The sequence below is a fragment of the Phoxinus phoxinus genome, assembly GCF_949152265.1.
Source record: "Phoxinus phoxinus genome assembly, chromosome: 3".
NCBI classification, from domain to species: domain Eukaryota; kingdom Metazoa; phylum Chordata; class Actinopteri; order Cypriniformes; family Leuciscidae; genus Phoxinus; species Phoxinus phoxinus.
In genome coordinates this window covers 4234146-4247534 of record NC_136878.1, presented here as the reverse complement: position 1 = coordinate 4247534, position 13389 = coordinate 4234146, and the positions used below count along the sequence as shown (strand labels likewise).

General features: G+C 36.2%; 1 protein-coding gene across 1 annotated transcript in view; it reads left to right on the top strand.

Annotated features, from left to right (window-relative positions):
• LOC306996105 (ras-specific guanine nucleotide-releasing factor RalGPS1-like) overlaps positions 1–13389 on the top strand; it is a 121288-nt gene that overhangs the window by 57549 nt on the left and 50350 nt on the right. The window contains exon 8 of the mRNA XM_079608235.1: positions 9191–9317. Within this exon, the coding sequence (XP_079464361.1) occupies positions 9191–9317 (127 nt within the window). The remainder of the gene's footprint in view (positions 1–9190; positions 9318–13389) is intronic.

The following is a 13389-nucleotide window of genomic DNA, read 5'->3' as shown; positions in this document are numbered from 1 at the left end:
TTGCGGTGTGATACGGGTCAGGTTAGGGACAGGTGTGCTGGTATGGTTAAGTTTAAGGGTGGGTTAAGGTGTAAGGGTCAGGTAAACTGTAATTACAAATGTAATTACATACATTAATTTCCGCTGTAATTACATGCAGGTATTTTAAATATATAAGTACAATGTAAAAACATGTATGTACACAATAAGTCCATTGTATCAAACTATTAATTTCAATGTAAGTACATAGTACTTAAAGCCACTTAATATAAAGTGGGATCAAAAATTGCCATTTGAATGCAGGAACACAAACATAGTCAATGTATCAATAGCCATGTTTCCATCCACATATTTTTATACGCATTGGGTTATCACATAAAAAACGCTGGATAGAAGTGCCAAGATGTGCATAAATTCTAAAAGTGCACAAAACGTACTCACTGAATTGAGGTGGAACATTATTTTACTCAATAAGACATAAGATATGACGAAAACACGGTTACCTCATAAATTCATCATGCGCAACAATAAACTTTGTCTCAACAGAGGATGTGATTGGATAACTGGACTAACCAGCGGACCAATCGCATCACGGCATCTCAAATGTTGGTTTGGTGGTTCTGAAATGCCTGAGTCAAAGTGAGAGAACATGACAGCGTTTATTGTTTCGTCTGACGCTCTGAGACTCATTCATGATGGTGGAGAAAAGAGCCACAGTTTCTTCCCTGATTGAAACAACATTCATTTTTATTAGAGATATTTTGTGGCAATTTAAAGGGGTGGTTGAATATGATTTCACTTTTTTTAACTTTAGTTAGTGTGTAATGTTGCTGTTTTAGCATAAACAACATCTGCAAAGTTACAACGCTCAAAGTTCAAAGCAAAGAAAGATATTTGCTTTTAAAGAAATCACTTTTTAAGGACTAAACGGCTGGTAGGAACTACACGACATTCCTCCCGGGTTAGTGACATCACCAACCCTAGAATTTACATAAACCCCGCCCCCGGAACACGATTTATAGATTATCAAGACAGAATATGCTAATGACTAGAAGATAACTACACATAAACTACATAAATTCATCAACTAACCATTCAGAAATGTCCTGTTCTTCTACATGTTGTCACTTCTTCTTGAGACTCTCCATCATTGTCTGACTCCGGTTTGAACATAAAAGGCTAAACGTTTTTGAGATTTTCAATGTGTGTGTGTGAGGTAAAAGCACACGAGCTGTTGTAGCTCCGCCCCCTGTGCCGGGAGGAGCAGCTCATTTGCATTTAAAGGGACAGACACAAAACGGTGTGTTTTTGCTCGCCCTCAAAAAGTGACGATTTTAACATGCTATATAAAAATATCTGTGGGATTTTTTGAGCTAAAACTTCTCATACACACACACTCTGGGGACATCAGATATTTATTTTACATCTTGTGAAAAGGACATTATACCACCCCTTTAAGAGGAAGTGAAAATCTTGTTTTCTTGAGCTAGGTAAATACAATAGGCTGTATTATCTGTCAAAATGTCAGAGTGTGATTTATGGTCTGTTGTAGTCATTTTTTAATGTTTGACTGGTGAGTAGAATATGGTCAATCTCATTGTACGCAGTTTTTGAAAATGCTTATTGCATTCATAGAGAAAACCTTTGCTGATATTTTAACGGAAGTTACTCCCATAATTCGTGCAAAGTGCCATTGAGTGTACTAGGGAAAGGATAAAGAATATGAGTGGACTGAGAACTGCCAAAACTCAGCGAGGAGGAGGTCTTACTGCCCAGTCTGAGCACCTGACATCTGCCCGACATCATGTCCAGAATCCAGCAGCTCTGGGAGCAGTTCAGGACAACAGCCTGGAGTTGTGTGTCAAACCAGGGCGCTAAATCCTGAGCTGTTGTCCACAAACAAACCACGTTCTCACAGACGGCTCCAGATTCTGTCCAGATGAGAGTGAAAGAGCAGTGCAGGATGAAGGCCATGACATCAATCATATCTATGACTCTATGATGCTGGTCTTAAATCAGTTTGTTACTCTTTACATATGTTTCCAACAGGGTTGTGTACCATTCTGCATTGAATTGAGAAAACCTTTTAATTAACAGATCATGGATCCTGAATTGAGTTTTGGAACATGTTGAAAAAGCCTTGAAGTTTGAGAGTTTATAGGCTTTGAAAAATTATTATAATTTTTATATTTCATCATATTTAATACATATTTTTTAGACAAAAGGTAGATTACTTAAAACCTTATGTAGGTCTATAATTTATTACGGTATTCATAATGTACATTTTAGTGCATTATATATTTTCATAAATACAGGGGAAACTCAAAATTTTTAAATATGGTGCAAAAGTTAATTTATTTCACTAATTCAACTTAAAAGGTGAAACTAATATATTATATAGACTCATTACATGCAAAGTGAGATATTTCATGCCTTTATTTGTTATAATTTTGATGATTATCAAAACCTGTAGGTTAAAATGCATTATAATTTGCACATTCCTTGATTGGTCGACGTGTTTTAATGCATTATTCTTTCTAAAGGTGTAACAATAAATAGATACAATATGTATTCATGTATTATAACTGTGTGTGCTCATACAATGGATTATAAGGATTAATTACCAGGCATAATCAATGCATTTCATCAATTAAAGTGTTACCGAACTCTTAATTTCCCAGAATGCATCACCTGTGCAATTCCCCTTACTGTTGTTCTGATTCAGATTACGATTCCAATCCTCTATTTTGTTAATTCACTTCAAATTCACACACATGAGTTGAATGGGAACTAGTCTTTAATTTTGCTGCTGGTTTCCAAGCTAATCTTGTAATTGGATCAATGCTTTCTTGGAGCTGAAAGCGCTTTGGCTTTATAATTGACAGACTAACAAAGCTAGATTGAGACGTTAAACTGACTCTTAATCCGTCTGACAGCGTTTCCATCGATCGACTTTCGTGACGGTGGAATAAAAGTGTTTTCTGCCAGGATTCCTCATGTCAGTTCTTCCCTACGTTAAACTTTATGATTACAGTGGGAACGGGCGTCTGTGAGGCATGTAATGACATAAAGCATTTGTTCTAGACGGTTAAATAAAAATGCTTGCAAATAGTCATTCTCAAATGCTTTTAATATTCGGACACAGTGAAGAATGTGGTGGTTAAATCTCACGAAGCCTGTCATGAAATGTTCCAGTCATATTTCAGCCCAAAAGCACTAGAAATAAAAATGAATATATATTTTGCAGAAGAAAGTTGAAAACAAATTTTTTTAAGATTAGATAACCTCTGCTTGTGCTGTGAGTTGCAACATGTGCAAGGTTCACTTTATTTACTAATTTGCATAATTTGTCAAGATTTTTGTGAATAAATAAAAGGTTGAATTTGAAATGCTAAAAGCTGGTCGGCTTGAACATTTGAAATGGAAGAATTGAGGAATACATATTAAAAGTACATTTTTATATATCACAATATATGAAAAAATAATCACAATATAACTTTTTGGCCAAGCTGTGCAGCGATATATATCAATAATTTTAAATAAAAAACAATCATAATAAGACACTTACTTAAAAAAATAATAATAATTCACTGTGAGCATAAACCGATTTCAGAGAACCTTGAATATGCAAATGTATCATTAAATATTAAAATATTAATTTAAAATCTCAGTGGGTACTTCAACATTAAATATTTTACTTTTAAGAGGTTGGTCTGACAAAAATAAGTTTCAGAAGCTCTACACTGCAGTGATAAGACATGTCCAGTTTATTATTTATTTGTTAGTTTATTTTTCCCTTTATAATTTTGGAGTTAAATATTATTTCATGGTAAAAAAAATGTATATGATTATTTTAACTGATATTGAAATAGATATAAATATAATAGCTCAATGTATTAAAATATTTTAGACCATATTTTTCTTTAAAACAAAATTTGGTAACACTTTATTTTAAGGTGATGTAATTACACGTTACGACGTGTACAATAATTACAGTAACTTATTACTAACCCTAAACCATAACCTAACGCTATAGTAAGTACATAGTTAATTAATATAACTCAGTACTTATGTGAGTTTGTAACTACGTCCTCTTAAAATAAAATGTAACCCAAAGTTTTTGCTGCATTTGCAGCCCTTATAGCAAATCCTTATATCCTTATAGCCCTTATAAATATATTCCAAATTCCAAAAAAATAAAAAACTTTCATGTTTTCTGTTCTTTTAGTTTGTGATTGCATGCGTTTAATTTATATGTTCCATTTTTTCCAGTTTGTTCGTAGTTCATGTAAGCACATCTGAGGACTCCAAGCTGTGTGTGTGTGTGCGTGCGTGCGTGTGTGTTTGCGTACACACCCGTGTTTCCTATAGGTCTCAACCACTTCCCCTTCCATTGCAATCCATCCGTATTCACAGTGGGGATCAAATCCATCCCTTCCCCGGCTCACGCAGATTCATCCATCACTTTTTCCATCTCAATGAAATCTGCTGCTCACCACAACCCTGAAACACGACTCAGTGTCTTCCTACACTTCTTATCCCACTGCCAACTATAACACCACGATGCTGACCGTCCTAATTTCACATCCCATTCCTCGTATCCCGTTCCATATTCCATTTTATCGGGTCACTGTAAAGTTTCCATGCTGGTGGAGTTGAGTTCTCGTGTCTTTATAGTTCTGGTCCTGACTGAATGTAGTCTGAAATCCCACTGTAAAAATGTTCCTATAGCCACTAAAAGAATATTTGTCTGCATGTTCGGAAAGGATTGTGTCAGACTGGAGTGATATATTAAGGCTGTCTGCGCTGTAGGAATCAACTTTCCTCCTGTGTAATTGTCCATCAATCCCACAGTCTTTACAGTATGTCCATGTAATCCGCATGTCCAGCTCACAGGTGAAGACTTTAACTTGTATTACAGTACTTACATTTAGTGGCGATTGCTCAAGCATCCCTATTACTAATGCTCATACTTCTAAACATACATTATTAAGCTCAATCAGAGCTCTAGCAATGCGGAGCTCATGGGTTCGATTCCAAGGAAATGCATGAACTGATCAAATTTGTGCTTTGAATGCAATGTAATCCGCTTTAGAGAAATGCATAAATCTAAATATAATAGTCTAGTTGAATGTAAAAGTGTAAAAATATTGTATTTCTCTGGTCAGCCATAAACATTTAATCTGTTATTAAAATGCATGCAGACATCATGCTCCCTTATATTGGCTTGCAATGAAATCGACCACATGTTCGGTGACTGTATTTACATTTAATGTGGCATGCCTTTTTTTATTAGCCTTTGTAATAACTATCCTTCAAAAGCTTGTTTATTGTGTATTAATATTAATACTTTTCAGCAAGGATGAATTCAAAAATGAAAGTAAAGACATGTATGTGTTTCAAAAGTTTTTGATTTCGAATAAATGCTGTTAAACTTTATATTCATCAAAGAATCCTGAAAAAAAAAAAACGTTTTACATCAAAACATGTTAATAATAATCAGAAATGTTTTATGAGCAGCATATTAGAATGATTTCTGAAGGATCATGTGACACTAGACTGGAATAATGATGCTGAAAATTCAGGAATAAATGACATTTTTACTATATTTTACAATAGAAAACAATTATTTTTAATTGTAATATACCCAATATTACAATTTTTACTGTAATTTATCTAAAATAAATGCAGCCTTGATGAGCAGAAGAGACATGATCGTATCAAGCGAACTGTAACGGATAAAGCAATAGTGACACATGGTAAAAACACTTGTGTGTTGCATTACTGTCTGATCCAATGTAGTTGACATCATCTTTATTTTCAGTGTCTCTGAAAAGCCTGAATCAATCTGTGTTTTGTTTAAAAGCGAGTCAGAAACACGAACGGTGTCTTACTGATGCGATCTGGAACTTTGTTCAAGTTAAAATTCACACTTTCTTAATGCCAGGATCACAAGGCAATGCAAAGACAGTTTCTTTTTCTACATCTAATCTTCAGAGGGGTCTATATTATTTTTGTTGCTCAAGTAATCTTGTGTATATGCGTCTCTCTCGTATTGACTACATGGCATGCGTGAATCACTGGACGAGGCTAAAGAGATAATGATGTAAAAGTAAGGGTTGATATCTTTAGTCATTTTTGAAGCTTGGCTTCAATAGTCAACCTTTATATTTACAGCACATTTAAAAACAGCAGAAGTTGACCCGAAGTGCTTTACAGATCAAGCTAGAATAAATAGACACATTTAAATACAACATCATTCTATCAGCTTCAAAAACCCATTTCATGATCTATTCAAAAGCTAAAGAAAACTGATATGTTTTTAAAGAAGACTTAAAAAAGGCTAGCGATAAGGATGAACTCACATGGAAAGGAAGACTATTCCATAATTTCGGACCCTTCACCGAAAAGGCACGGTCACCCTTAGATTTATAACGCCAACGAGGAACCGTCAATAGCAATTGGTCAGAAGACCTAATATATTTATACTATTATAAAAGCTGTTTCTGGACTAAAACGGAAGCTTTGAGTTCTGAAATGGATATTTTTTATAGTACAGTGATCTCTTATATGTCAAAAAATCAAGGAAAATTTTGAAAACCCCTTTAATTATTAATTCTGTCAAATGAGAGCTTTCACCATGTACCAGCATTTTTATATATAGTGTAAAATCTGCATTTTTACAGCGGTTGTTTGAGTTCCTTGACTAGCACATTGATGTTTCCTTCTCAAAGTCTTGAGGCCGAATGCACCACTCCTGTTTTCTGCTATAGTCAGTGGAATTTCAAATGTGTCTATTTCTTCCCATCATGAGGTATTTACCACTGCAAATGTACAAGCTTTTAGCATTGTCCCCAAGAGCCTCGTAAAGCAGTGAGATGGCAGCTTCCATGAGCTCATGGCGTGAGCAGTCGAGTGGTTATTAACATGGAGACCCGCTCTCGGTCTCAGGAGTTTTGCACATATGCCCGCTCTGGCTTTGGAGTTGTTGGTTGTATTTTGGAGCAAGCTGGGTGGGCAAAGGTACAGAATAAACTATTAAAACCCTTCTGGGGAAAACAGGCCAGAATGTTTAGAATAGAAGATGTTTTGCAATCGTTAGATTTGGTTTTTAAGTTGTTTTTTTTCCACTGATCCTTTAGATGTTGTTGCACTTGCAGAATGGAGGAATGGCATTATATACAAATCATCATAAAGCAACTGGTGACACTTTACGGTCTCACTAACATAATGCATTAGCTAACATAAACTTTTTTTTTTTTACAGCATTTATTATCTTAGTAAAAATATAGTTGTACATTTTAGTTCATAGTACATTAAAGAATGTTAACAAATACAACCTTTGATTTTAAAAATGCATTAGTGAATGGGTGACACTTTACAGGAAGGTTCATTAGTTAATTACATTAGATGGTATGAGCTAATAATGAGCTGCACGTATACAGCATTTATTAATCTTTGTTAATGCTAATTTAAACATTTACCACTTTATTAAAATCTTGTTAACATTAGTTAATGCACTGTGAACTAACATGAACAAACAATGAACAGCGGACAAATACAAGATTAACACATACAGTAACATACAGTGCTGTGCATAAGTGAACACACACATGCTAAAGTTGACTAAAAAGAGGAATAACAAATCCTCTTTTTGAAATTGAACTTAATGCCTTAATTAAAACAATGAGGAAAACTCCAACCTTTAAGGACACCAATTTTCTTTGTGAATGAATAATGTATCGTAAATAAAAAAAATGTTCTTCCTTAAAACACAGGGTGCATAAGTCAGGACACCCCTATGTTAAATTCCCATTGAGGCAGCAGATTTATATTTTAAAGGCCAGTTATTTGATGGATCCGGGATACTATGATCCTGATAAAGTTCCCTTGGCCTTTGGAATTAAAATAGCCGCACATCATCACATAGCCTTCACCATACCTAGATATTGGCATGGGGCACTTTCCATAAGATCATCTCTCAATGCAAATCAAACCAGCTATTAGGCGAACTGAAATAAAACCATGCCAATCTCTAGGTCTTAGTATAAAGAACATTTAAAAAAAATCTAAATAACTTTTTTTTCACTAAAAAAAACCCTTTTGTGGAATGGAATGGTTCCATGGATGTTAAAGGTTCCTCATGGAACCACAGATGCCAATAAAGAACCTTTATTTTGTGTAGAGTTTAGCTTTGAAATCAATAGGTCCCTGAATAGCAGCTTTACTCTATCTTCTCAGTTTGACCGTGATTTACCACACAAATGATTGAGGTTCACAACTCCATACATTATTACAGATTGTATGATTTCAACCTCTAGAAAACGTGCGTGTGTGTGTGTTTTCTCAGAGTGTGTAGCGCAGGTCAAACCCGGGGCATGACAGCTGTGAAGTCTAAAAGAAGCTTCAGAAACAGTTGGTCTGATAGTTTCTCTCCACAGGTTGTTCATCCTTTCGGGACGGGCTGCTTAAAGCTGTTTGTTTGCATTTGCTCGGCATGTTGAGAAGATCCCCTTATGATCCACCAGCTGTGCTTATTCACTCTGTGCAACTGGAAATAGATTTTAAATTGTGTCAGGGTCAATTCAACCCACTTTTGATTGTTAAACAGTTTGAAGCACTAGTTGAACTATTTATTTCTTATTGCATTTTGTGAATTTCTCATTTAGGGCTTACACATTACACATTACGTCGGCGTAGAATAATTAGCATCAGCGCCCGAGATCCGCCCACAAAGTTACTTGCGTTTCGCATTTGATACTTGCGTTTCAGATCGTTAAAATAGGGCCCTGAATGTCATTGTTCACTGAAAATGTATTGACTAAAAAATGGTTTAGAATTAACTCTGAAACTATTTACACTCAGAAATTGAATTTCACAAATAATTACAAAGGCAAGTACGGTAACACATTGAATTAAACATTACATTTTGAAGTATAAAGACTGAAATATTTTCTTGTTTAAAAACTTCATTCATCTTTTTTTAATTTACAACAGTAACATAATTAAAACAATGCACGTAATGGAATCTGTAAGACGTGATATTTGCTCTGCAGAACTGATTATTGGTGTTGAGTTCAGCAGCGTTTCCATGTGGGCTGATTATGTGCAGCTTGTATCTCATTACTTTAGTTAAGTAGCTTCCCAATATGGTCTGTGTTTCAGATGAAAAACTAACATAACTCTCTGCAACTTTCCTGTTTTTCTTTAGCTGATCAATAGGAAGGACAAGGCCACGTTTGACAAGCTGGACTTCCTGACGTCTAAAGAGCATAACTACGTCAGGATGAGGGAGTACATCCGCTCCCTAAAGATCGTGTCCTGCATCCCCTACCTGGGTGAGTCCTCATCTCTTCTCTCTCTCACACTGGTCCTCTGTTGAACCCGAGTTCAATTGCTCTCCCGCTGGATTGTGTTCACATTATATTATCTAGGTCCGAACGGTGATGCTTTTGCATCATCAACGCAGAGCTGTTTACTCCTGTTGTTTGGCAAAATACATTGCATTGCTCACCTCACTTTTTACATTTGTTTTTTTGAACCTTTGGTTAACAGCACTTGCGTCTGTCTGCCGTGAATGTACTGAAAATGTTCTAAAGAGTGCGGGAGCCGAAATGTGATATACATTCTGTCTGCTTGTAGCGCATCAGTCACGCTTGTCAGGAAAGTAAGAACAGACACAAACACAGAGATTTATTGACCCGGACGTCCTCAACAGGGCTTGGCATGGACTTTTTTGCTCACCAGCCGCTGTGGCTAGTGGTTTTCCAAAGTTACTAGCCACTCAGCATTTTCACTGGCCACAATTTTGACATCGATACCCAGGGGAAAACTGCCATATAGATATTTTGAATATTACCAGCAGGTATAATAATTTGGCAGCAGGTATATTAGGCTGCTGTCACTTTACGACCTGATGCACGGATCCATTACACTGTTATATGTGCTTTCTTTCTCAACTGTTTACATTTACTTAGTCAAGTCACCTTCATTTATATAGCGCTTTTAACAATATAGATTGTTTATAGAAACAGCGTAGCTTTACAGCAGCTCTAGAATAAAGTTATTGTCCAGCTAAAGTTAGTTTTGATTGATTCACTTCCGTTGCAAAGATCATTAGTTATTAACTTAGGGGCCGCTAACACGACACCGTTACAACAGAAAACCCTTAATGCGCTCCGGCCGCTCATTTACACGACACCAGTGCCTGGTGGCTCGAGAACGCAAACCTTGAAATAGGTTCCAAGGTTGCAAGCCTTGAAAAATATTTTTTTTAAAGTTATCTCTGTGCAAACTTCAAAAACGCAAACCTGTGAAAACGCTGACGGCGTGCACATGCATATTACGTGTTTAGTCTATAGGTATGTGCGTTTGAATATGTGCACAGGTGTGTAGTCTTTCTTTACAAATTGACCTCAACAAATGACTTGTCTGGCCTTAAATATTGATAGTACAGAATAATTTATTGCTGTCGCATAGCCATGTGAATTGGAATTATTTTGGCAACGTTTTATCTGTACAGAGGTAAGGGAAGATAATAAGACCTTCACAGAGACTAGTTGACACTTCAGGATTGTGTTGTTGTCGTGTCCAGGCGCTGGTCCTTTATCAGATCTGGATCCGGCGGACTGCGGTAAACCTCGGGATAAACAGAAAGACTAAGAATAGCGTAGATAACTTTCTTCTTATGATGTAATAAGTACATCAGGATTTATGGAGTACATCAGTTATGATTTACTTTAAACATAACTGACTGTGTTTACGTGAATACCCACCAATACGCATTTTGACATTATTTTGTGTGTATTTGACTGTTTAAGCGCAATAAGCAGCGAAAAATAACTCAATTTAGTACTGAGGGGCTTATGTGCTGCACTTTGGGTGTGAGGACATAATCTGCGGAAATTAGTAAAATTATGTGCAATACGTGCAATCCCAAAGCGAAATTCAATCCCTGTATCAGCAACAAAATTAATCAGGAGCAAATGAAACGAATGAGTGAGGAGAGGCGGGTTTGTTTGTCACTCGCTGTCAGAGAGATGAGAGAGAGAAAGAGCAGCTGGTATTGTGTCTATTATGTGGAAAAATGAGTATTGTAAGCGTTTCAGATATTTCAGTATCGAAAAAGCAATACTTTTGACAATACTAAATTGCACTTAGTTGATTTAGATGAATTTAGATGCCTTTTTAAAAGACCACAGTTGAAAAATGTATATATAAAATTCAACCTGGCAGTGTGGCTAGTAGGGGTGAGTGTGTTACGCCACTGCTGAAATACACACACATTTGCCGGGTGTTAATGTCAAGCCCTGGTCATCAGTAGGAGTTCACTTCCACGATTTAGTACAATAGCATTCGAATCAGCAGCGAACTGTACCGGAGTTCACACGAACTGTTCCCCAGACCACCGTTTATATATGTGGACTCACTCGGGAATGGTTCACAGTTGTGCACCCGAGCTCGGAAAAAAAAGTTCACGTCATCCAAACAAACCGAACTCTTAACGTCAACCGAAAATTTTTAACATCTCCTTCTCGACCAAGGGATCAGGGTTTGGCTGGTTAGAGAAGCCCAGATCATGAAAGACACATGTGTTTTGTTATCATCCTTGGAATAAGTGTTCCCAGCATTTGAATATGGAACAGGTCTTATTATTTTAGACATTTTTCAGTGTGTTCCCATGTTCTCTCGCACTAATGCATGTTGAACCCTAGTGTTTGTGCTCTGAACTCTTAACAGAGATCACAGACGTACGGTTCTCATTACCTCACTGATTCTCAGTAAGTCTGGAGACTCAACAATAAATTGATTCCAAACCCTCTCTCCTGCTACAGCGATATCAATGATCAGAGATGGCTGGAAACTGTCTCATATTCTTCAGTACATAGTCATTTACAGCTGCTGTTCTTATTTAACTCAAATCTGGAGAAGATGGAGGGATGCCGCATGGCACATATTTGATAATCTGGGTTTGATTTGTATAAATGTAAAGGTGCTATTTCTTCAGGATTGTCTGAGAAATTATATTTTTATAACTTGACATTTTGACAACCTTTCTTGGACAGAATATGCTCATGTTTTTGCAGTTTTGTTATTGGCAGCACATGGTAGTTTTTGCATACCCAAACCTTTGACTAAACATCCTTAGCAGCTCAATCTGGAATCAAGAACCGTACTTAGACAGTAAGAGATTGTTTGTCTGTCTTGTAACGTAAGCAACCACCGTTGTAGTTTTTATGTGCAAGTTCGATGATAATTGGCAGGCTTGGAGAAACACTGAAACAACATTGTTTGCTTGCTTGCGTGCGACATGTCTGTGGGAGTGTTGTTTGAGAGTTTAAAGTTGTTTTTTGAACTAAAAAGATTTGCTTTTAACATGTTTGTTTAGTGAAGATAAAAGATAGAAAGAACACAATTTTTTTTAATTAACGGCCCCTAAATCTTGGACAGATTGACCAGTTTGATTGTAAAATAGTTTACTGTGGTCTGTAGGTCAGATTGGCATTCAATGACCATGTTTACATGTACACCACTAATGCGTTTATTTCTAATAATCAGAGTAAGGTCTCTTACTCACTTACTAAATAATCAGAGTAAATAATCAGAGTAAGGTCTTAATCGCAGTAAGATATTTACATGACACAAGCAGAACTCTTCACTCCAGTTTACATGCAATTTTCATTATTGTGATTATTGACTAATAATTATGATTATACCACACTCGGATAGGCATAGTTTTTAGTTTGCATTAGTTCGAAGTATTGCGTTTACAGGTAAAATTGAATCGCAATATTGGCATTTATGCAATTAGCAGACACTTTTATCCAAAGTGACTCGCTAAAGAGGAACACAAGCAATTCGCCAAAGAGCCAATGATATTTGTAATATACAATGCCAGGTTTATTAGACAACTAGATTTGGAAGCAAGCTAGATAATAATCATCATATCATGTAATTACTTTGCTGAACATATTTAATCGATTGGCTGCTCTACAAAAAAGCTTCAAAGAATAAACCAGAAAACAAGGGATGTTTAGTATGAGAACTGACTGACACAGGGGACTGTCATGTGCGTAAACTCACTTTTACCTTCATGTGTTGATGTGACCCAGCTCATGGTATTCAGAGTATTAAAATTCCATGTCATGCTGAACAGTCAGTGTGTTGTTCTCTCTCTTGTGTCTGCTTACGGTAAACATGAACAGAATGATGGCTTGTGTGCACTGCTGCCACAAAAGCCATCATCGTCTGTTACATGGTTCTAGTATCTCTTATTTAGCTGTGCACTCACTTTTCAACCACTTGTCCACTCCACAACTGTTTTACATTCATTTTAAAGTCAGCATGAATTGAAAATGAATCCTATTTTTACTTACTTAATACAGGTTTCCATCATGATGCACTGATGCA